Source organism: Halictus rubicundus, chromosome 10 (genome assembly GCF_050948215.1).
Source record: "Halictus rubicundus isolate RS-2024b chromosome 10, iyHalRubi1_principal, whole genome shotgun sequence".
NCBI lineage: Eukaryota > Metazoa > Arthropoda > Insecta > Hymenoptera > Halictidae > Halictus > Halictus rubicundus.
Genome location: NC_135158.1, coordinates 2,554,594 through 2,578,807, shown reverse-complemented (window position 1 = coordinate 2,578,807; position 24,214 = coordinate 2,554,594). Strand labels below are relative to the sequence as shown.

The 24,214-nt window shown below is 35.9% G+C and overlaps 4 protein-coding genes and 1 long non-coding RNA gene across 9 annotated transcripts; 4 read left to right on the top strand and 1 right to left on the bottom strand.

Annotated features, from left to right (window-relative positions):
- The first annotated feature begins 100 nt into the window (after positions 1-100).
- Positions 101-3,461, top strand: Noc3 (Nucleolar complex protein 3). Its single transcript, XM_076794339.1, has 10 exons — positions 101-308; positions 434-696; positions 775-1,021; positions 1,103-1,400; positions 1,482-1,816; positions 1,888-2,258; positions 2,333-2,497; positions 2,564-2,921; positions 3,008-3,105; positions 3,230-3,461. Exons 1-10 carry the CDS (start codon positions 303-305, stop codon positions 3,459-3,461), a joined length of 2,373 nt encoding a protein of 790 aa, XP_076650454.1. The 5' UTR covers positions 101-302.
- Positions 3,462-4,233: 772 nt separating this feature from the next.
- On the bottom strand, positions 4,234-10,684 carry Rcd1 (Reduction in Cnn dots 1). Its single transcript, XM_076794330.1, has 8 exons — positions 10,608-10,684; positions 10,005-10,380; positions 9,345-9,930; positions 8,980-9,261; positions 8,018-8,704; positions 7,287-7,650; positions 6,856-7,044; positions 4,234-5,342 (listed from the first exon to the last, which is right to left on the bottom strand). The coding sequence occupies exons 2-8, from the start codon at positions 10,256-10,258 to the stop codon at positions 4,234-4,236; spliced, it is 3,471 nt and encodes a 1,156-aa protein (XP_076650445.1). The 5' UTR covers positions 10,259-10,380; positions 10,608-10,684.
- LOC143357761 (uncharacterized) lies at positions 5,032-6,791 on the top strand. 2 transcript variants are annotated; one of them, XR_013082877.1, is made up of 3 exons: positions 5,032-5,155; positions 5,237-5,357; positions 5,431-6,791. It is a non-coding gene; the product is annotated as an uncharacterized LOC143357761 (long non-coding RNA). The 2 variants fall into 2 exon arrangements; XR_013082876.1 differs by having other exon boundaries at positions 5,237-6,791.
- LOC143357758 (phospholipid phosphatase 5) lies at positions 10,659-13,410 on the top strand. Of its 4 annotated transcripts, none has more exons than XM_076794346.1 (8): positions 10,659-10,717; positions 11,285-11,355; positions 11,997-12,084; positions 12,167-12,272; positions 12,351-12,498; positions 12,581-12,709; positions 12,768-12,938; positions 12,993-13,410. In XM_076794346.1, exons 1-8 carry the CDS (start codon positions 10,674-10,676, stop codon positions 13,151-13,153), a joined length of 918 nt encoding a protein of 305 aa, XP_076650461.1. In that variant the 5' UTR covers positions 10,659-10,673; the 3' UTR covers positions 13,154-13,410. The 4 variants fall into 4 exon arrangements, with proteins under 4 accessions (XP_076650461.1, XP_076650465.1, XP_076650464.1 ...); XM_076794349.1 differs by lacking the exon at positions 10,659-10,717 and adding an exon at positions 11,449-11,539 and having other exon boundaries at positions 10,915-11,355; positions 11,821-12,084; XM_076794350.1 differs by lacking the exons at positions 10,659-10,717; positions 11,285-11,355 and adding an exon at positions 10,785-10,908 and having other exon boundaries at positions 11,821-12,084.
- Positions 13,411-13,931: 521 nt separating this feature from the next.
- Slmb (beta-transducin repeat containing E3 ubiquitin protein ligase slmb) lies at positions 13,932-24,002 on the top strand. The gene is made up of 9 exons (XM_076794344.1): positions 13,932-14,425; positions 19,582-19,816; positions 19,906-20,092; positions 20,325-20,781; positions 21,059-21,432; positions 21,516-21,594; positions 22,044-22,227; positions 22,308-22,356; positions 22,562-24,002. The coding sequence occupies exons 1-8, from the start codon at positions 14,372-14,374 to the stop codon at positions 22,316-22,318; spliced, it is 1,581 nt and encodes a 526-aa protein (XP_076650459.1). The 5' UTR covers positions 13,932-14,371; the 3' UTR covers positions 22,319-22,356; positions 22,562-24,002.
- The last annotated feature ends 212 nt before the right edge of the window (positions 24,003-24,214 follow it).

The window sequence follows — 24,214 nt, the reverse complement described above, 5'->3', positions numbered from 1 at the left end:
ATGAAATAATATCGTGTATGATAGGATTATTGTTACGAATAATTAAGAGTTTATAATAACTGTAGTGTATTATAATTAATAATATTCTGCGATAATTTATCATCAGGGACATTGAGCATGTAGTGTTTACGGCCGTACACGGCCGTCTAAACATGGCGCGCGAGTATGCGAAAACACGTGCTGATAGAATGAATACATACCTGTAGCGCGACAATAAATAATAATTACTATTTTAACTCGTTGGTAGTCTAATTACTGTGACAAACAAAAGTGTATTCAAAGTTGCGTAAATCTGCGAAAAAATGGCGGTAAGTAATGCTACATTAATCAATTAAAAAAGACAATAATTACACTTAACCTAATCGTCGAAAGAATACGTTAATGCAATTTGTCATTTCGTATAATTGGTTTGTTCTTATTTTTAACGAAACAGAAGAAACTTAAAATTAGCGCGATCAAAAGAAGTAATCAGAAAAGAACCAAACTTATGAAGCAAGGGAAACTTCGAACAAGGCGACACAAATCTAAAAAACAAGTTCAAAAAGTAGTGCAACCACAACCAGAATCAGTGGAAGAAGAAGAGAGTGACCATGGAGAAGATCTTTTGACGATGGTCGAAGAAGATGACTTACAATTTCTGGAGAAAGCTATCTCTAATAAATCCTATAATTTATTGAAGCACATACATCTAGATCAGTACGTTGAATATATTTTTTTGCTCCGTTTAGCGTGATATTTTAATGGATAAGTGTTTATAAATCATGTGGAATTTAGAGCAGATAATAAGCAAGATAGGAAAAGAAAAAGTAAGGAATCACTGGAAGAAGTATACGAGAATAACGTTTCCAAGATAGCGGACGAAGAAGGCAACAAGAAAGTTCGTATGTTGCTTCCCACAAAATCTCAAAATGGGATTATAGAGAAAAGGGTAATAGAAGTCAACAACGAAGATAACAAAGACGATGAAAATGAGTCTGAAGAGCAGGATGCGGAAGATGAGAACATGGAAGTGGAAGCAGATGTAAGTGTAATAACTAGATGAGAAACAGGAGCTGAATAATAGAAGAGTCCTTATGTATTTATGAATTAATCTGTATTTCAGAATAAAGCTGAAAACGAAGATGAAAATATGAAGCCTGTGTCTATGGTAGAACTCTTAGCATGTTCTAGGGAAGCACGAACAGCTAAACGTTTAAAAATTGGTATACTTGCTAGCAGTCTTCTTGAAACACCAGAGGCTAAGTCTGATAATTTCAAAGCGTTGCTAGATTTTATGGAAGAATCAGATCCAGAAGTATACATTACTGTTAGAAAATTGGCGACAGTGTCTTTGTTAGAAGTTTTTAAAGACCTGCTGCCATCTTATCATATTCTGCAAGTCCAACAAGAAGGTGTAAAATGTATGTAGCTATGGTAACATTATTATTTACATTGTAATAACACGTTGCAACATATACAATAAACGTCTTTTACTTCTTTAGTGAAGAAGGACACATTAGCGTTACAAAATTACGAAACCACTCTGTTGAGTAATTATAAACGGTATTTGCAAAAATTGGAGAAGATGTCTGGTATATTAAAACGAAAGAAAGGAGATACACGGCCGTTGGAAGGACAGGAAATTGAGTTAGGAAAGATTGGAATAACGTGTATGTGCGATCTTTTAACGACTCATCCTTACTTTAATTACTCCGTTAATATCGCTAATTTTTTGATACCGTTCCTTGACAATAAACACGAATTTGTAAGACAAGAAGTGGCCAAATGTTACTCGCAAATATTCAAGGAAGATAAACGAGCTGAATTGTCTCTTACAGTAAGAAACTCGAGTTACAGCTACTATAAGACGAAATCGAAAAATATTACTTATACTGTTACATCTTTCAGATAGTACGTAGGCTGAATCAATATATAAAAGCGAAAGCTCACTCTGTTCACTCTGAAGTTTTGTCCGTACTCTTATCTCTTCGTATAAAAGACGTGAATTTGGATAAAGAGAAAGAAGAGGAAAGTAAACAGAAGAAGCTTATGTCTCACAAACAAAGAATTCTTGCCTTGAGTAAACGAGAACGAAAGAAGAATAAAAAGCTAGAACAAGTAGAGAAGGAATTGCTCGAGACTAAAGCAGAAGAGAATAAACAGACTAAGCAGAAGTTGCTTACCGAGATTACCAGCATAGTATTCACCATATACTTCAGAATTTTGAAACAAACGCCGAATAGTAAAATTTTGTCTATTTGTTTGGAAGGCCTTGCAAAGTATAGTAACATTTATCTACATTAAATTATATATATCACATTATACGATATTTTACTGTATGTAATAATTACAGGTTCGCGCATTGCATAAATTTGGACTTCTATCAGGATTTAGTAACTGTCATAAATAAATTAATGGAAGAAACAAATTTGAGCTTAAAAGATCAATTGTATTGTATTCAATGCGTACTCACGATATTATCAGGTCAAGGGTCAGCATTAAATCTCGATCCTTATAGGTACGTGTCTCTGAGAAAACTAATGTTTTTAAGGAAGAAAGTTGAACATACAGTGTTATTTTACAGGTTTTATGTACATCTATATAAAAATTTAATAAATATCCATTGTGGTAAGACTCAGTCTGAGTCGGCGATTCTTATAAAAATTTTAGTACAAGCTTTAATTCAAAGAAGGAAAAGGATCGCTCAGAATCGTTTAATAGCGTTCCTCAAGAGAATGGCTATTGTATCGTTACAATCTCAGCATAACACAGCACTCAGCATCCTCGGGATAATAAAACAAAGTATGCAACTTGGAAAAACAGCGAACATTTTGCTAGACACAGACTGTAGTACCGGAGACGGCTTTTATCAACCGGAATTAGAAGAGCCTGAATGTTGTAATGCACACTGTACCGCATTATGGGAGCTTGCAGCTTTGCAAGTACGTACCCATAGAGTTTTTCAATAACAATAGGTATCGTTGATGTTCTACCGATTAATTATACTTTTATCATGTTGTCTGTACAGCGACATTACCATAGCGCTGTCCAGAAAATTGCGAAAAATATAGCTTGGGGTGTGCCAACAACTGGAGAAGGTAGTTTACCCCCTGAAATTGCAAAATTGTAAGTTTCATTCACAAAGAACGTTTCATGCGCGTCAGATGGCATTTTTCGACGTAAAATGTAAATTATATTTAACTTGTTATCGAGCTCCAGAGGAACTATATTTATATTTAATTTGTTATAGAACTCCTGAGGAACTGTATAGCGAGTACGATCCTGCTGGTGTTGCATTCAAACCAGCCGTACCAGTTCCCAAAAAGACAACTACAAAGAGGACAATAACAACACACCATTTCGTTAACAGCAAATTCGGAGATTACGTTAACGGAAAATTCAGATATTACGTTAACAGCATAAACAACAACGAATTATTTGCAGACGGATATGTGGATTTTTATAATGCATATCGCAGTTAACATTATGTAATACGAACTACAAAGAATGAAACGAGCAGTTTCATCTTTGTAAATAATTATGTACGATCCTCGTCGTCTTATACGTAGCTGTATAAAATAAGTAGCATTCCGGAGTAAATAAATCAAAACAACAGAATTTTATTGTACTAGAAGATTTGACAATGAAACAAATGTACAACAATAATCGTGATTCGCATGCTTATGAACTGTTGTTATGTATTTACAATGCATGTACAGTTCTTATCACAACCGATAGAATTCGCGATTAAATGGAAATAATTTAAGATAATTGATTTCTAAAACTTCAGCAACTTATTACGATAAGTTCAGAATAAATAACTTGTTTTAACTAGAAATAATAAAATGTTTGTTTCAGGATGTCAGCTTACAGCTATTTGTTCCAACTTTTTTCTAAAGTAGAAAAAAAAAACAAATTGTCCTCAAATCATCATGAAATGTATACAATAAGAAAATGTGAGATTTAAAAACATAATGAAATATTTGTTCGTAAAGATAAATCTGAAATAGTTTAAAAGATTGCTGACTAATAATTGTATACCTACAAAATGCATTCTATACAGTATCTGTGACAATCCATAGTACTGCTCTATGTTCCTATTCTTTGTACAAAGTAGCATTGCATTTTTATTACATTCATACTATAAAATAAGGAACAATATATCATTAATTACTATTAAAGCTGTTTAACCGATAACATTCACATAATTATGCTGGTCGTACAGACACATTCTCTTACTTGGAATTAGATAATCTACATTTGGAAATCGATTCCATCATCGAGCTTGGAATTCTCTGAATAAGTCTCTTCGTCTGATCTCGTTTCACACGGAATTTGTTTTACATTGTCATGTTTTGTTGGCGACGTTAAATCGATCTTCTGTACAGGTATATATTTACGTTCTATAATATTCATTTTTATAGCGTCTTCTATCTCTAACGTTTCGTCTATATACTTCTCTTCGTTTCTTATCAGTTTCTTGGATGTGATTTGTGCGGTTTTGTCGAGGCTCAAAAGTTTAGATGCATTAATTTTGTCAATGGTTTTTGTAACGATGACTTGTTCGTTTTTATCGTTTTGATGAGAAGGCTGTGAATTTCTTTTAGCAAGTATTATTTTAGTGTACTTGATGGTAGGTTGGTTTGTACGAGTTTGCATTGGAATTGTAGTTTTAGTTTTCGATATAGTAGGATTTTGAGGTCTTGTCTGGAGTATTACATGATTTAAATTTTGCATGGCTACGTTAGGGCATATGATAGTTTGAGCGGAGGGTGTGATAAATTTGTTAGTTGTCTGTTGCTTGTCTTGCTTGTTACTTATGAGAACAACTTTAGTGTTGCTATTCAATTTTGATGTATTTTTCTCGTGAACGTCTATAGGTACGGTTACTTGCGACAAAGATGGATTCTTTTCGATGGAATTCAAATTATCGTCATCTTTTGCGAATATAATCGGTATGTCCAATATGTTTCCTAAATCATCGTCAATATCGTTTGCAAGGCAACTCTTTTGTATGGTCTGTGGTTTCGCTTTGTGAATCCTTTGCAGACTGGACGTGTTCACTGTGATTTTTGGCATTGTTTTTGTAGATCGTTGGGTGGCTTTTAACTTGTTAGACAACGGTAAGATAGTGCCTGAGCTATGACTATTTAATGGTACTATCATCGGCGAACAAGTAGGTTTAGCATTAAGAGAACTTTCAACCATGATTATATTCCCACATGATGTATTATGAGAGTTATCGTTGTTGTTACAGGTTGTTACTTGTCGAGGTAATTGCGACATCTTGAACGTATCCAATGAATGAGCAGAACTGAGTATCACATGCGAAGAGTTACTGGTCGTTGCCATGTCGTCCATCACTATAAAATATATAGGTAATGTATCAACAAGTTTTTTTAGATATAGATCAGCAAGCGTTTCACTGATTTAATATGAACACCATTCAAGGATATATATATGTTCAGAAATTATGGAAAACTCTCATTCTTACTGTACTGTAAACCATGCAAGAAACTATCAACATAACAATAAAAATTTGATAATGGCTTGATTAATGTTTATACGAACAGTATCATCATACAGGTACTATTGTATTTTTTGGGTCGAATGTGTATACTGTATAGAACACTTGAATGGAAAAATATTACCGTATGAATTCAGTGAAAATTTGTATAAATCGTTAATGCAAATAGGATCGGGGTCAGGAAACAAATAAATTCAAATTACATGAAAAAATATTTATTTAATACAAAATAAAAGGTAGCGCTAATATATGTACAAGACATTACTTTAAATATTTTTGAATATATAAACTTATATTAATTGTAAAATAATATAAATACATGCTATATTTTATAACAAATATATGTATATATACACGTAATCCCCTTGTTATCTTTATGCAGCAAGAATAATTTACAAGAATTGTTTTATTCTATATGTACAAAATCAAAAAAGATTATTAAATGCACTAATAACAATTCGAAATATAATACGACTAGAAATAAATATGGTCAGTTAAAGTTATTGTACTAATGCAATCATTCTACAGAAACACATTTCGAATAAAAACGTGAAAACTACTAAAAACAGGTAAAAGTTTGAACCACAATCTATGAACATAATAGCAACATAAAGAATTGAAACAACTTTTCCGAGACTCCTGTGTCAATGGTGTTCATGCATAATGTGTTTTGTTTTCCCATAAATTAGGAGTCGTTTCAATTTGATAAAACAAATTGTAGATACAAACACAAACTTATCATTATTTTAATAAAGTAAAAGACTATTCGAGAGGTAAAGTGTAAATAGTAATATATCGAGAAAAAGCTCTAGTCTATACATGGCATATTCTTGTGTACAAAGGGTATTTCTACAAAAGAAACATATTCCAAAAGCTTTTGTAACTATATTGGACAGATGACATGGAAGCCTCCTCTCAGTGCTCTCATCTCTTAAAACGTAATATTTTAATACTGAAAATGGTCAGTACATTTTTGTTGTTCATACTGTTTTTGTTTTTTCAATGTTGTAGACACTTAGAAGCAAATATGAAAATTTATTTATTTTACCCTTTTTACGTGTATTATATACGGATGTACGAAATACATTTCAAAGATACATATTACAATTGCGTAACTTTTGATACATATGTACAAGATTGATCAAATTTAGGAAAAAATACTTCTGTTAAGAAAAGAAAAAAATAATCGATCGTTTCGTTTTAGTGGACAAACTTTTTACAATACTTTCGTTGTGCGAATGTACCCTTAAAAGTAATAATTAAATTCGATATTTCATTGGGAAGTGAGAGAAGTTCGTATTACGACGTTGGCAAATTATTTAGTATTTGATTAGATAATAATATTCTACCTTTTGATATTGTGGACGAGGTTGGTGCTACATTATTTGCTGCAGAATTGTTTGGGGTCAGTAAAATGCTAGACGCTGGTATGCGCGTGGACGATGAACCTGTCGCAAGTGTGAGAGAACTTTTGCCGTTTTGTAGCATGTTTGGTAAATTCCCGTTCGACGTACCAACTCCAGATTTACTATGTATTACTATGTACAGGAAAAATCGAGCATTCAATGAATGTAGTATATGACTGTATGATAAAAACAAAGTACAGTAAACCCTCCTATAACGCGGAGAAAAAATTGCGGTTTGATTTGTATCAAATTTCATTTAATTTGATTCGATTTGTACTAATTCTGAGTTTCCTGTTACGCGGTTACAATATAACACTGTACAAATTAATCGCGTTATAGGTAAGTTGACTGTACAACTGTTGCATAATATTTACCTGCTGTAGTCGGTGTAGTCACCCTAATTTGGTTTCCAGAACTCGTCAACACGTTCACCAATTTCGCGTCTCCGTTTTTATCGGGCATGTTGAGATGCCTGTAGTTATTGGATATTACTTTCGAAAACCCTTTACCCGACGATACTATCGCTTTCATTTTTGAAACGTTCTGCAACTGAACGTTCGCCGAAACGATTTTAGGCACTTTAGTCGAGGAGATCGAAGATTTCGCGGTACTTTTAACCATTGGAGACATGGTTTGGCCAGTTGACGCCGGTGCCAAACGTATTGGGCCAATCGGTGCTAAACTCGCCAAGGAACCAATGTTCAACGTGATACCACCATTGTCTGTCGTCGAATTTTGCTGTAATAAAAATGTTCGTTATTGCATTCACTTCTTCGAAGGACGTACACGTTTTAATATACAAAGTGTCTCGTTGAACTCTGCCATTGCGGTTACCCTCGAGTAACCTTGAATGACCTCCATAATGGTTCATTGTATTCGTCTTGAAACGCTCTGTCAAAATTTAAATAAAAAACCATATCATTCCATTTCAAAAAACATTACTGTACATAAGCTCTCAGAAAATATGACCTTGAGATGACTTATGTCCCCCTCCAAATACGATAACTTTCTCCCGAAACATTTTTTTGTATCTGTATAAATAACAGTTATTAAGGATGGCAGAGTTAAATGAGACACCCTCGTATGCAATTGTTTCGTTATTTACCTGACCAGTGAGTCTAGACGTTATTAAATGCTCTACGAAGTGTGCCTTTTGATTACTAACTACACGAGGTTTGCGTTTCACGGTGTGACCTGCGTGCGCTGCACTCGACGTTGCTAAATTCGACTGTGCATTGAATGTCCCCACTTTCGAAACTGCAGGCGATGATGTATTTTGTCCAACAGACACCGTCGAAGAGATAGGTGTGTTTGGTCGAGACTTTTTCACTGTTGGAGAATTCGGTTCGCTTTCGACGGAACTGCTCGTCGAGTTTCTCCGTTTCCGCGGTTCTTTCCTGTTGTTTTTACTTTCGAAACTCGACAGCAAGGTAGATCTTAACGGCAACGGTTGCGGTTGTAGGAGAATGCTGCCTACGAAATCCCCGATTTCGTCCAGGATACATCGGTCCACCATGCTTTGTGTAATACCCTCCGATATCTTCTTCGCGGTAGATATCCTCAAGTGATCGTCCGCGGTCCCGACCACCACCAAGCTTGTCTCGACCAACATCTTTTCCCGTAGATCTTCTAGATCATCAGATCTCACGAGCGTAGCATTTTGCCCGATTACGAACATCACTGGACAACGAATATCCATCAACGTATCATCCGGCGTACCTCTTTTCCCTTCGACCGTAGAGAAAGGAAATCCAAGGCAAATAACTGCAGTCACGTGTTCCATTTGTGCTACCTAGAAATATTCGAATGTAACACGAACAGTCTTATTGTATAGCATAATATGAGATATACAATAGATTCCCTCTTATCCAGTCTCGCTTCAATCGGTCAACGCAATCGTTGTCGATTATTCTAATGGACTTCGACATAAGACAATCAACAATATACTTATATATTTTTGATTCACTGTATATATGAATCGGATTACTGGGCAAAGGTCTGATCTCATACAGGCCGGTTAAGAGGAAGTCTACTGTAGACAGTATTACAATAAAGTGTAGATACTACCTGGCATGCAAGAGCAGCGCCAGCATTGAAACCAACCAATATGATCGGTCGGCCAGGACAGTCGCTTCTGATATCCTGTATTTTCGTCCTAGTGGCTTGAACTAATTGATCGACGCAAACCATCATAGTCATTCTATTGGCTGCTAAACCTAAATGTGTATGTACAGTAACAACCATTCCTAAAGCTCCTAATTGCGATATCCACTTATGTTGCCTTGAGGACATGGTGGAACCAACACCGGTGGGTGTTATTATTAAAATTGGATTTCCTGGTAATTTTTTCTGCAATAATAAGGTTAACAATTACATTAGTGAACATATTATGTACAAGTACGTATTGCAACGATCTAGGAAAATTTCATTACAAGTCTGTTGCTGTTTAAGCTCGGAGCAATCGGATCCCACGATCTTTTCAGAAGCGATCCAAGGGTTTCCCACGTTATAGAGCCTGTTTTCGCATTAATGTTCGGTTGCACAGCAATCATCTTGTCGATAAGTTGAGGAATTTTCAGTCTTAAGGTTTGCAGTATGTCGAGGTAAATCCCAAGGTATTCTTGAGGAAGATGATCGAACAGTAGGCTATGCAACCATTGAGCAAGTCTCCAATCCCAGCCCGCGGAAGCTAATGTTTCTCGAAATCTTCTTGCAGCTGTATCGATCGATGTCCGGCGAAATACTGGTTCTATGACGCTGGTTGATTTGGCTAGTCTCGCGAGCCTTTCCGAGTTAAATATTTTAAGGACTTTAGTAAATATTCGATTCTGAACAGGGGTCCACAAGATTTTATCGAGTCGTTCTTCCCAATCTTCGTTCTCGTCTGGTCGTGCGAAATTCGCCAAACCTTGAAGCTCGTCCATTTGATTCCTAGATCTTGTTAGGTCAACCGGTGGCACCAATAATTCATTACAATCTTCTTCCACATCGATTTCCTCATCCTGACCAAGTTTCTCCCTGAAACATTAAAATTTATATTATAGTCTTTTGCTTAGCAAACTCATTAATATTCTTTACATTCAGTTTCTTACGTCGATGAACTTTTTTTGGGAAAAAATAGTCTTTTCAGGGGTTTCACGTATATGTTTTCTGGTCTCCAATTCCATGGTCTAGCGTAACAATGATCCCTTGTTATCATATCGACTTCAAGCTCATAGCAGCCAGCAAGCTGGTGTAAATAAGTTGTTAATCTGTTTGGATTATCATCGAATGTATCACTCATAGGGCTTGGTACCCTTGAGCCACTAATCGATGTGGAAGGTATTGCTGACATTGGAGTCAACATTGTTATTGTAAATTTCTAATACAAAATATATCCATAAGTATAATTAACGTTTATTTGATAATACTGGATCCGTTTAAACCATTTAATCCATGACATTCGTCAGATTTTTTAAATGTACATTCCTAGAAATAATTAGTGTCTTATATAATTAACGTATATTACAACAGTATTTACATTCGCTACCTCGATAATAGATAATACGCTTCGAAAAATCGAAACAAACAAAGTGCGTAAATTTGAACTATTTGGAATGTAATGTATATGGACGCATGCATAAATAATATTTTTCATTACGTAAATTGCGTTAAACGTACGAAACATCGTGGTATATTTCTCCCGTAAAACTAACCTTTAATGTACATCAGTATCAGAGCTGTTTGCTGTAGCATCAGAATTCAGTAGAAGTTGAGGCACTATGGATCGAATTAGCTGTCGTCCAATAATGCACGAGTCTATTAGGTTAGGCTGTACATTTATCATTCAGCATGTAATATTCGATAATGTCGAAAATATTCTATCGATTGGACGACTCCTGCATATAATAAAGTCACTCGAAATTAGCTTTTCTAATGGTAGAAATTGAGACATGTATAAGAAACATCGTGGATCCAAATAGACTCAGGCGCTGGAGTACGTGTTGCGTGGGTCAAGTAAGGCATATTTATAATTCCATCAAACGAGAATGAACAAACTGAACGAAAACATAAATAATTATACGGATGCGGATAATTACAATTTAAGTGAATTTAAGTAGCGTACAACGGTCAGAACAACAGATGTTCACTAATACCTATGACGAATCTAATTGACCAATCGTGGACTATTTATAAGGAAATCAAGCCAAATTTTAATGTTGCTTGAAAATTAATTACAAGAATATATAAATTAATTTGTATTATTGACAATCGATTACATTAATCTTTTTTTCCGTTTAATTATATTTGCTTCGAGAAATCTAAAGATTCGATTTCAACATGGCAGATGTCACAATAAAGGTTAATTCTCAATCACCGTAACATTTTGCAGCAAGTGGCAGCAACGAATACATACATCGACAACATCAAACCAAATATTTGCGTCAAAATTGAAATTTTATTGTAAGAAAGATGTAACATATTCAGTATTGTTTTTTCAATAGTATATTTAAATGTATTTTTATGTATTTTGTGTATGCCGTGACTAATAATTAGTGTCACAACATATTTTAAAAGATTCCAATATAAATGATTGGTTAACACTCGTTTTCATACATAGAAGAATAGTGTTAGATCGTTAACGTAGGTAGGTAAATAATAAAATGTGGATATTTATGCAAATTTACGTCTTGTACGGTACGCATACGTACATTTACATATAGGATTTTTTTCGTATTGCATAGGCTTTCCATACAAATTGATGCGGTAAACATTAAGTCTTCAAAGTATATAAAATCTTGTCTTCATTATTTTTAATAAACTTTTACAAGACATAAATGTGTAAAAATCCACGATCTAGTAACTAAAAAGCATTTATTCATACACCTTTTAATTTGTTCCATCATGATTTGAAACATATGTTTGTAGGTATTTTTTATAATGGATGGACCCTTGTTAACCAGCGCTATACAAATACACAATAATGTGTATGCTTGTACACGTGTACAGTGAATTTAGATCTATGTGATTTCATACATATTTATTTCTGTACACTACACAAGTGAAATGATAACTATACTATGATCGCTTTCGCTTGTCCAAAGACATAATGGCTGCTTCACGTAGTACAGATTTCTTGACAGGATTTTGGTTCGATATATTATTAAGGATCATTTTAGCAGGAGTATTCATGTAATATTTCTTTTAAAATTTACTTCTCGACGCTATCGTTATTATTATTTTTATGCACACTTATTATTCTTTGTACAAACAGAGAGTTGGAGAAAGCAGAACCATTTACAAGAAAAATTCATGAGGACGAGTTATGGTTATATAAAAATCCAAGAACCGATTCCTATGTTCCAACTACAGCATTATGGGTAATGTACCATAATGTTGCACCACATTTTTATGAGTATATCAAATGGTAAAAGCATTATTCATTTCTATTTTTGCAGCCTTTAGTATTCCTTATGCCAGCCGCAGTGATTTTAACTACTTTCATAATTTGTAAGAACAAAACCGACTTCTACCAAGCATTATTGTCAGTGACTTTAGCGTTGGGCTTCAATGGTGTTGTAACAGATATTATAAAGATTATAGTTGGTACGAGTTGGTTTTTCAAACATGTCTGAACAATGTTTATAAATAGCGAAGAGGACACGCGATTAACAAAACAATTTTGTAGGCCGTCCTAGACCAGATTTCTTTTGGAGATGTTTTCCGGATGGGAAAATGAATCCAGATTTCAAATGTAATGGAAATCCAGTTATTGTAAGAGATGGAAAGAAGTCGTTTCCAAGTGGACATTCCTCGTGTATGTATCACTATAGAAAACCACGTTGATTCTATAGTGACCATTATTTATTTTTCAGTCGCATTCGCAAGCTTTGGTTTTATTGCTTTATACGTAGCTGGCAAGCTGCATACATTTAGCCTAGTAGGCAAAGGACAATCATGGAAATTATGTGCATTTATTTTTCCCATTTGTATTGCACTTGGAATAGCGCTGAGCAGAACATGCGATTACCACCATCATTGGCAAGGTAAACATAATTTTCCACAGCATCCAAGAAATATTCTAATACTTGATATTTTAGATGTGGCTGCAGGCTCGGTGATAGGATACTCTTTAACATACATGTGTTATAGACACTATTATCCACCTCTAGACTCACAAGTGTGCCATAAACCCTACGCTGTGCTTACCCTCCAACCGGAAATCGCAAAGACCAGAAACGATCAGATCAAATGGATCTAATGTATTATTTGGAAAAAAGAGATTCTGATGTAATAGGACCGTATTCATTTAGTACAGTGGCTCGCATAATGGATCAAACCTGTCGTGTTTGACCGAGTATTTGAGTACATTGTATCTTCTTCTTCTGTCATATTCTTAATTTATGCCTGTGTTATGTATATTTAAGAAAATACCAAATAATAACGATACTTAAGTTTCCAAGGAATGTACATTAAATATATATTTTTACATAAAACTAATTATTTTATCATGCAAAACAGTCTATTTTATTATCATTTCGTCTTTATTATATCGCTCATTCACCGCAACAAAGAGTCATAAATGTGATTATAATACTTTCTTTCTTTTCTTTATCATGAATAATGTGTTGTTTGAACTTTTAGATTAATTAAGGGGTGATAAACAGGGGTAAAAGATCAATTGCAACATTGAATAAAAGTATATAAAATCAAATTCGTTTTTCCTAAAATAAAAGATTTGTTAGTAACGCTATATTCCCGCAACAAATACGCAATTAATGAACGTATATCGGGGGAAATGACGGGGAAAAAGTAAAATAGAAGCGAACGTACTCGAAGAGCGAGGTTCAGCGGTGCGGTTATTAAATCAATCACTTTTATCGAATAACAGTTTCTCTCGGACGGTGTAATTTTTAAATCGTTTGAAATGGCGCGGTTCAAAGTGCGCAGAAACCGTACAGTAATCGTATCGCGCGGCCGACGGCCATTTTGAAGGTGTCGCGTATGACGCGCCACCACATTAGTTTCAGTCAAAGAGGAGCCAGCGGTCGAGTTGATGGTGTTAGCGCTTCTCGTTAAACTTTTTAACTTGGCGGTTGATCGTATGTGTCTTTGTGCATCGTGGAATTCGGTCGAATATCTTCCACATTAGTCAAAGAGGGATCAACATCGAGTTTCGTGGATCGGTTGCGAACGGGACGGGTGTAACACGGTCGTGCACCTTTTTCCGCGGAAATTAACAGTTGTATCAGGTTTCTCAGCTACCGTGAAGTGACATAGTTATTTACGAGCTGTTGTGTTGGTGAAATGTTGTCTCAACTTCCTGTACATGGCGAAGACTCGTGAGCGTCGTCGACCGTGTTGAATAGTCAAACGCCAGTGTTCGAAAGGTGTTTCGTCCCTTTCTGAAAAACCATTAATCGTATCGACCTGTTTCACGCAACCCAGATCGACGAGATCGTGCCAGTTGCGCGTGCAAATGATCAACATGGAAACGGATAAGATTATCGGCGACACAAACACAAATCTTCAGGTATGCAACATATACAGTGGAGCTGTATGCTTATTTAAATGTAATATCGTTCGAACCATTGATTTACCAAATTAGTTATCTGATCAGCCACCCGATTCTTCTCGGAATTATTGCCAGGTAATGTTCCAGTTTCGCGAACGTCCCAGGTATCTTATCCCTCCGTCGACAGGTTCGGTAAATGTATTAGTATTTTTGACCCGCCATTCTACCGCCATCTTATGTCTCCTTATGACAGAGAAATTCGCTAACATTTCACGATCAGTCGTTAATTTTTCTAGATAAAAAGCTTCATTGGTCGCGTCCGATTCTCGGCCAAATAAAATCAACGGCATGAATTAACATTGCGCGCAAAAGGTTGCAGGTCTCTGTCGCACGCTATTGTCACCCACGACGATGGCTGTGATCGTTCGACGGAACTTCTTTTTATCAGAAGTATATTTACCTGTATCTATCGGTGACAGTTATCGTATCGTCGTTCGGAAATTTGTTATCGCACGCCTATTTCGGTGTATCCCGTAACGAAAACAGAATCATCTTGTGGTTTCACGGTAATCGTTACGACAAGTGTCCACTCTTTAATCCGGATCAAGGAAAATACGTATTGTAAACGGAAATCGTACGCGATTTATGTGCTCTGTCATCGAGCATATTTTTCTTTTATAGTGAAATTTTGTACACACCGTTAATAATTTTGCGTCATCAACCGAATAATGTTTACACGGTGTCTTCGGTGTATGTGCGTCCTTCTATGCTTTTTTTTATATCTTGTATGTTTATAAAGGCATATAGTGTATATTTATTCGCAAGCTAAAATTCGAATCGATACGCTGACACATCTGATCGAATTATGTATTTGTCAATGTTACACGGCCGATCAATTTTCCGTAAAATCTAGCGCAGCCGGTAATCTCCGATTGGAAATCACATTTGCTCGATAACGTTCAATTGGTAATCACTTAATTCGATCAGGTAATAATCGTCTTTGTTACTGAAACAAAGAAGAGAGACGGATGACTCGAATACACGTCTAATCTCAATTCGTGGGGAACTCCGAGAACAGCTTGCTACATAATCAATGTTTAGCTGCCGCTTCTCCCTTTCTGCTGTTTTTTCCACTTTTACGATCTCGCACTCATTTTTAATGCTTCGTTCACGCCAATAATAAATGATCGGTGATGATCCGCAATAGTATTTTACTTTCGTTCGATTCGAAACGAATTTCTTATATTGGGATAAAAAATCAAGAGCAAACTGAATTGAAAAATTCATGAGAGCAAATTAAAGAGGCGTGAATCGATTAATTCCATGATAGCTTAATTTCTTAATAGGATACGTACACTGAATAATACCTAATATTCTGTTTCATCGCGTGTCGTTACAACGATATTGATTCGTACACACGATTGGGTATAAGCCAAAAATGTTTAATTATGCGTACAAACATTTGGATCTCTCTTCTCCCTCCATCGATCGCATCCGAACCAAATTCTCGATTTTCGATTGCAATAAATTTATATTACACTATTGTAAAAAAAAAAGTAACATAATTGTGCAAAATCGAATGGGTCAAGGCGGACCCAGGCTTTGCTCATAGATGATGAATAAGCAAGCAAATTATTTCTCGAGGCGAGCCCGAGCGAACAAGTGTTGAGAGAACTCGTGTCCGAGATCGTCGAAGAAAGAGGAATAAGCTACAGTTGTGTTGCATCAGAAGGTCTTGTGAATTTGAGTGTAGCGTTTCCGACGATCCACCATTTACCATCTGTAGCGAAACAAAGGTTACGAGTGTATCACAATGCGTAGCCCCTCCGGAACAACAATTATTTCTCGTTTAGTAGAATATTAATCCTGTTTTCGGCCAGCTGATAAAAACGTCTGTCCACGATCCGCCAATGTAAACGAACTCTGCGCATTGTGTCGTTGGACGAAACATGACTTGACGAAATAAAAAGAAGAAGAAGAAAAGAAATACGCGTAGCCCTCATATTTAGTGCCAGTGACTCATCATTCCGGTTATATTACTTACTGCCGAGAGCCGCCAGACGCGCTTTTAATTTTTCGTTTTTAACTGCGGTCCGATTCGTGGCAAAAACCGAAGAAGCCACACGCTCTTCGAGACCCCGAAAGAACCGACTATGAATTCGCAATGGTCATTGGGAACCGGATAAAATTCGTGTACACACGCGTGTATTCTTCAAACTCGTTCTTGTTTTTTTCTCTCGGCCGCTTTTTCAGCCGTGTATTTAGAAAGACAGGAAGAGAGATACGAGCGACCAAGGACTACGAGAAATTTCGAAACCTTTTCCGGTTGCAAATATCGCTACAGGTTATAATGGCTGCTCTATGCTTTTTTTCGCGCCACGAGTCATGACTTCCGCTGGTCCTACTTTACCGACACGGACAGTTTTATTTATTTTCTTTCAGTTTCAAGAAAAGGATTATCTACTGTTCGTGGCCGCGACGAGGGTACGAGAGGAGACTCTACCTTCTCAGAATTTGATTCATTGTTGCTTCGACCGACAGCAAAATTATTTGTACTTAATAACCAATCAGATCAGCGTTCCTTCCGATTGTTTGTAAATCGTCTACAAAATATTACACTTTATATCTTTTTATCTGCCATTAGTTCCAACCATTAGTTCACGCGTTTAGACGTGTACTAGTAAATATTTAAACTTAATTGTTAACTCGTCGTTTACAATTTCCTAGCAGAAAAAGAAGATTTATGTTTTCCTATATTTTCATTAACCGTTGATTATCGATGGTAGAGAGACAGAATTTTATTTTAATAATTTTGATTAGACGGTTACTGCTAGAGGGTAGCAAACATTAGGAATACTGTTGGTGTAGCCGGATGAACTTTCTGAATTGACAGGGACTGCCGCGTTTTCGTTCGAATCGAAGGTTTTATTTCGAGCGTTACCCAATTCGAATTTTAAGCAACTCAAACTCGTCTCGAGTACTCGGGACAGCCCGAGAAAATAGAACACGTAACGACGCGAAGACAAAGAAATACGAGAAGCATAGATTCGACACAAGTTCGCGATCCCGTTATGCCGGGAGCACCGCGGAGAAACATTTTCAGGTGATCGAGGAGGTACTCCTTGGCCGCCAGGACTCTTCAATGTTGCTATGCCACCTTTTACAGTCGAGCGATCACGATATCTCGGAACGAAGGAGCGTTTTCTTGCGCGATGTACTCTTCCCCTCGTGGAAAGTGTTGCAATCGGAATTGTCGATCGTTGCGGCATTTGTTCTGCGCTGCACTTCGAAAACGGAAACCGACACGGTCAATCCTCTCCAAAATATTCGCGCTTCCCCTATTAATTCCAAAAAAAAAAAAATTAAAACCGCGAGGGTTTCGAGATATCTAAAGATTTTTCTGAATTCAAAAATGTACCGATAAGTTTTAAAAATTTATTGGAAAGTCTATAGTCGAGAATGATAAGACAACAAACTTTTTTTATCACAAGAAACCTGTTTTACCAACCAAGTTACGGAATGTCGTCGCAGGGGTCGTTAACTTGAGGATCTAATTGTTAGAAGATAGTAGAGCATCTTTCACAAGCAAATGTTTTTTTCTGCTGAGAATTCTTTTCACCCCGATCGCATAAAAAACGCAAATTCTTACGTGATACACCCTGTATTATTGAATCACAGAAATGTTCTATGAGAAGGTATTTTATCTAGAATCTAGAGTGTACGATAACAAACGTACCTTTTCTGCCTTGTAATTTAGAATATTGCATTATATATCGAAACGATATCTTGAGCGAAGGGGGAAAGACCTTGCTATCGAGAAATCGTTGAGCGTTAAGCCACAAATTCGCAGTTTTCTTTAAACTTAGCGATTTAATTAAGTCTAGCAGCGACGGTGTTACCGGATAACGAATTAATCGCGGTAACACCGTCAATGATCGCGTCGAGACAGTTTTGATGGTCTCGTTTGGCTCGATAGAAATGTTCAACCTTAATTGCGGAATGCTTAACAAGATATGCGTCTATTATAAGGGTTTTCGTTTCCAGAGGTGGCGAGCGTGACAAGTAGGTCAGACACGAAATATTGGATTATAGCGGGCAGGCCACGGTCCTCCGGTACATTTCCCTCTCGTACAAATTAATTAGACGTGCCGCCGTGGAAGGAAAAAAGAACTGTATGTTTAAAAATGTCCGGGAGACGTTTCTGTTACTCGAACCTGTTAACCTGGCTGTGATTCTTTTTTCCCACCGTAAACTGCTCACGAGGGCGTGTAATCCAAGGCGAACAGAACTAATAACTGTAACGCATAAATAAAATGTAGGTTACACTAAATATAGACATTGCGCCGTGATAAAAAGGCAGGAGTTATTAATATTATTAGTCGAATAAAATGGAAAAATCGAAAATACACGAAACACGAGGTTGTGTTTAGCGGATGAATTGGGGTTTCTGTAATCTGGTTCTGCTTACGATGTCGGTAAATACAGGGATCTCTCGTTCCTTTGCGTTCGTCGATAGCGTGTTCGTTCGCAGATAAATCGTATCTGCGCACAATAGAAAACATTCGAAATCAAAGAAACGAATCGCGTGTTTAAACATCTATTTCTGCAAGCATGCTCGATGTTCTGCACATGCGAGTGAGCGTGGTATATCTGAGGTCAAGAATCCGGTACCTCGCTCTACCTCAAGATACGTTTGTCGCGTGGTAGGCTTGCGATCGCGGATTTTTTGTACGATGCTACACTTGTTTTAAAGATGTATGGAAAACAAATTATTTAAATATACGTTGAACCATTTTATACGAGTATTTTTATCCACGTCCCTGGTAGCACGTGATTTTTGTACAATAAGTGGAACCGTTCATTTTGTCGAAACTTGAAGACCTATAGGGTAAGGTACCAAATTACCGGGGGGAGGGTGCCAACTACTGTGACTATATTAATTATACTTATTTTTAAAGCATATTAAAAAAGAGATTTTAAAGTTTTTTCATTAAAATATGTTATATATCTCTTTTTTAATATTCATTATGCTTTAACAATAAGTATAATTAATTTACACACTAATTGGCAGCCCCACGGTAATTGGATCTCTTACACTATGTACAAATTCGAGAAAAAATTTTCGTTATTTATTGAAACTTGTTATCATAATTTTCGCAATGTTTTTTTTTCAGTATCCAATAACAATACTCTACGACCCCACTCGCAAGAAAGAATTGCCAACGGGGGTATCTCCACAATATGGCCAGGAAAAAGAAATTTGCATGAAGTTGTTCGAGAGATGGAGCGAAGCGGAACAAATCAACTTCGTCGAACAATTGCTAGCCCGAATGACTCACTATCAGCATGGACACATCAATGTCTATCTAAAGCCAATGTTGCAGAGAGATTTCGTATCTCTATTACCAAGTAAATGCTTACAATATTGTGTAGAACATCATAGTAAATACTTCGATCACGATTCTAATGCACAGTGGTAATTTTTTTCCTGTTTCTAGAAAAAGGATTGGACCACGTGGCTGAAAGTATTCTTTCTTACCTGGACGCGGACTCGTTAATTGCGACGGAATTAGTATGTAAAGAATGGCACAGAGTGATTAGCGAGGGAATGCTTTGGAAGAAATTGATCGAGCGGAAAGTGCGGACCGATTCAATTTGGAGAGGACTCGCAGAGAGGAGGGGATGGTTTGTTGATGCCTTTTGTACTTTCTATATTACGAGCTCCGTCGATGCATAGATTTTCATGAAAGAAGACGCTGCAGGTTTTGCACTCCAAATTAATCCTTTTGTAGATGATATTCATCTTTTTGCACTCGAAATTAGTCTGCGGAAGGGTGAACTTGGAATGCGAAACCTATATAAATTTCTGAGATTCACTGTACACTACAGAGGTATATTGGTTTGGTTTTACTTTCAGGATTCAATACTTATTCAAACCAAGACCAGGACAAAGTCACCCAAATCACAGTTTCTATAGATCTCTTTATCCTAAAATAGTTAAAGACATTGATAGTATAGATAATAATTGGAGAATGGGGAGATTCAATCTTCAAAGAATAAACTGTAGAAGTGAGAATTCGAAAGGCGTTTACTGTTTGCAATACGACGACCAGAAGATCGTCTCTGGTCTTCGAGACAATACCATTAAAATTTGGGACAGAAACACCCTGCAATGTATTAAAGTCTTAACAGGGCATACCGGTTCTGTTCTGTGTCTACAGTATGACGACAAAGCAATAATATCTGGTTCCTCTGATAGCACTGTAAGAGTTTGGGATGCTAATACCGGTGAAATGCTTAATACGTTGATACACCACTGCGAAGCGGTTCTACATCTCAGATTTAACAATGGAATGATGGTCACCTGTTCGAAGGTGAGCCACGATTTCTTCTGTAAACCTGCATAACAGCTAGCTACCCTCCGATTTCGATGATTTTTGGATACGTTATGAATCTTAATATTTTGAACGAATTTTTCCTGAGCATGTTTCCGGGATATTTGCGAAAGACTGGCGGTACAGTGAATTATGTCTATACTTGTGCATCTCTGGCACAAAGATTTACGTTCCGTAAACCGAGTGTTAAACGTTTCCCCGTTTGCATTACGGAATTGTCCATTTTGGAAACATGAACGATGTGCCTTGTTTTCAGGATCGTTCAATAGCTGTATGGGACATGACATCGCAAACGGAAATCGCATTAAGAAGAGTGCTCGTCGGACACAGGGCAGCAGTTAATGTTGTTGATTTCGATGAAAAATATATCGTGTCTGCTAGTGGTGATAGGACTATCAAAGTATGGAGTACGTCCACATGCGAATTTGTGCGAACATTGAATGGGCATAGGCGTGGTATAGCGTGTTTGCAGTATAGGGACTGCTTAGTAGTTAGTGGTAGCAGTGATAACACAATCAGATTATGGGATATTGAATGTGGTGCGTGCTTACGTGTTCTAGAAGGACACGAAGAATTGGTCAGATGTATTAGATTCGATAGTAAACACATTGTTAGCGGTGCCTACGACGGGTGAGTGAAAAGTATAGTTATTATGCCGGTTCTCGTATGTAACATGCGAACATATACCAACGTTTGATCATTTTCTGTTGCAGCAAGATTAAAGTCTGGGACTTAGTGGCAGCCTTAGACCCGCGTGCTCTAGCCAACTCGCTCTGTTTACGTACATTAGTGGTAAGATATTCTGCATATTTTACTTGACTAACAACTACACTGCACATTATGAAAATTTAGAAGCATCGATTTATTATTTTCAATTTTCTTAAATCATTCAAGAAAATTAAAGGAAGAAAGAACTTTTTACTTGGCTCTTATTTTTCGCAATTGCAGCAGAAACCTTTCATTTTGCATAAGGATCCAAAGTCTACTAATAACTAGACTGCAGATCTCTTTATGCGAAATAAAAATTGTCTACTTGAATTGCAGGACACAGGAGAGCCACTTTGGAAATTTTTTCTCTAACAATTTAAAAAAATTACATATCAATATCCTTTGATCCTTTTGATCTCTCTACTTTTTAAAATTTCTTCTAGTCGTTTTTATCACAAATGCATAAAATCCGCAGTCTACTAATAACGGGAGAAATTCATTTTAATCTTTGCCTCGTGTTCTTTGGACCATAGGAGCACACAGGACGTGTATTCCGCCTTCAGTTCGACGAGTTCCAAATAGTTTCGTCATCGCACGATGATACAATATTAATTTGGGATTTCCTCAATTTTACTCCATCAAATGGAAGTATATCACACGGGCCATCAATAAATGCATCTGGCAATTCAACTCATACAGACACCAGATCTCCATCTCGTGAGTATTAAAAAAAAAGACTTTCCAATATGCGCTTTCGATATATATTCGCTAAACATTTTGTGTATGCTGTTTTGCAGCATTTGAGTGATGCAAGTAACACGAAGATTCCTTCATTGTGATATAACTGTAAGTATAACATGTAGAAACTTATTTATTGTCTTAGGATGATAAGATTTATATAAATTTTTTTTGTAAAAATATTGCTGTATAAATCACGTTTTATAAATAACCATTACCTTGTTGTATTAATAGCCGGCCTTTCTTAAATTCGGTTCGTCGTAGAAAGCGTACGTGATTATTAATTAAGTTAATGGTGTACACTTTATTTCAGACAAGTGGTTAGTGAGTGAGTTTCAATGTGTTCACGATAGTGCACGCAAAGAATGAAGAATCAGTGTCCACTGTGAACAGCGGCTAAACAGAAACAGAATCTCAAAAGGACATGGTCATTGACTTTTGTTTATTATTTGCTGTGAAAAGCAAACATAATCCTCTAAAAAAAAAAAAAAAAAAAAAAAAAAAAAATAGGAGACACACGGAGTGACACGTAAAACTATGAATTAATTTATACGCGCTTGACGCACTGCGTTTAGTAATGAACATTATGACGAAACCACGTAAATACATCCCATGGATGTAAATGATTGTCTGCTTTGGCCATATCTGGAATTCTTCTACGCTCTATGATATGATAGAAGTTGACCATTTTCCTACTATGAAAGAAAAAAAAAGACTTACGATACGTAAAAACACAAAATGAAAACGTTTTTAGGGAGGCTGGATATACTTAATAAGATGTTAGCTGTATTATAGTAAATTAATAATTTTCTTGTGTAATTAATTTATGGTAAGAAAATTGTAAAATGTCGTTTGATTGGAGTACTTATTCTGTGTGAATGTGAAACAAAAAAAAATAAGGTATTAATATGTGGAAGGATTATGATAACCATCACGTTTCATTATTTCCGAGAGAAAAAAAAACTAGCTAATGTAAATCATTATACCCATGTTTAGCATTATAAATGTACAGCCGTTAATCGAACATGTAGCAATTTCCATAGACATTAATTTTACGAGATTCATATTATATACTGAAAAGTACACGAAAAGTTAACTGTCTGTATACAGCTATTGGTACAATACCATTTGCATTTAAAATATAAATTTTCATTATACCAAGATGTAAATAATAATTCATATAAAAGCACTATAGTGACTCTAAAGTAATCTTAGCTATTGTAAAGGAATTTATTATGTTCTGACTGATGATCTCTGATAGATCATATTTTGCAGCGTTTAAGATTTTTTGTTAGTCACATTTTTTTTGCACTTAAATTATAAGAACGTTTCGAATAATTCAATCTACGTTTGTATCGACAGTCGACATTAAAAGACAACGTAATTTGCTGATACATTAAAAAAAGCAAAAGAAACATGTCGTCGATTCGCCAAATTTATTTAAATATTCTGACTTCCAAAAAAAATGAAAGAAAAAATATATATATACGACAAATCTCGAACGAGTACTATAACTACGAAATTCCTGGTTTTGATTTCGATAAGTGTTTTTTGAATTTTTATACAGCGTAGATTTTACATTAGGATAAATCTACGTGAGAAGTGCTGAAGCAGAGAAAAGAAATTAGATGATTATTGATAAAACGTGTGAAGCCACTTAATTTTTACGTTAAACGTGTAAGGAGTAATGTTAAGTAGCACTTGTACAATATTCTAAGTATTATAAAAATGTTTACATTAAAAAAAAAACAACAGAAGAATTCTAGAAAATTGTGAATCGTATGTAGTCAAATTGGGTACAAAGAATTGTGATTTTTAAATTAAAACGATGGCATGAACAATTTTCTATAACTTTAAGGTATGTATATGTGGAACTCAGATGCAAACTATACTTTTGTAGTATGCAGCATGTTCTGAATTCATGAAATACTTTAATGAAGAGAATAGCTTATTAATAGTAGTAAAA

Excerpts from the sequence above, each read along its gene's own strand:
- Rcd1 (XM_076794330.1), bottom strand. The coding sequence starts at position 10,258 with ATGTTGACTCCAATGTCAGCAATACCTTCCACATCGATTAGTGGCTCA. Across the intron at positions 9,262-9,344 it reads GCTTAAACAGCAACAGACTT|AAAAAATTACCAGGAAATCC; the intron begins GTAATGAAATTT and ends TTATTATTGCAG. Across the intron at positions 5,343-6,855 it reads CTCGTCCACAATATCAAAAG|TGATGGACGACATGGCAACG; the intron begins GTAGAATATTAT and ends TATATTTTATAG.
- Slmb (XM_076794344.1), top strand. The coding sequence starts at position 14,372 with ATGATCAACATGGAAACGGATAAGATTATCGGCGACACAAACACAAAT. Across the intron at positions 19,817-19,905 it reads TTTCGTATCTCTATTACCAA|AAAAAGGATTGGACCACGTG; the intron begins GTAAATGCTTAC and ends TCCTGTTTCTAG. Across the intron at positions 21,595-22,043 it reads TCTGTTTACGTACATTAGTG|GAGCACACAGGACGTGTATT; the intron begins GTAAGATATTCT and ends TTTGGACCATAG.
- LOC143357758 (XM_076794346.1), top strand. The coding sequence starts at position 10,674 with ATGGATCGAATTAGCTGTCGTCCAATAATGCACGAGTCTATTAG. Across the intron at positions 11,356-11,996 it reads GTCAAAATTGAAATTTTATT|ACATAATGGCTGCTTCACGT; the intron begins GTAAGAAAGATG and ends GCTTGTCCAAAG. Across the intron at positions 12,499-12,580 it reads TATTATAAAGATTATAGTTG|GCCGTCCTAGACCAGATTTC; the intron begins GTACGAGTTGGT and ends ACAATTTTGTAG.
- Noc3 (XM_076794339.1), top strand. Across the intron at positions 2,259-2,332 it reads TGTTTGGAAGGCCTTGCAAA|GTTCGCGCATTGCATAAATT; the intron begins GTATAGTAACAT and ends TAATAATTACAG. Across the intron at positions 3,106-3,229 it reads CCCCCTGAAATTGCAAAATT|AACTCCTGAGGAACTGTATA; the intron begins GTAAGTTTCATT and ends AATTTGTTATAG.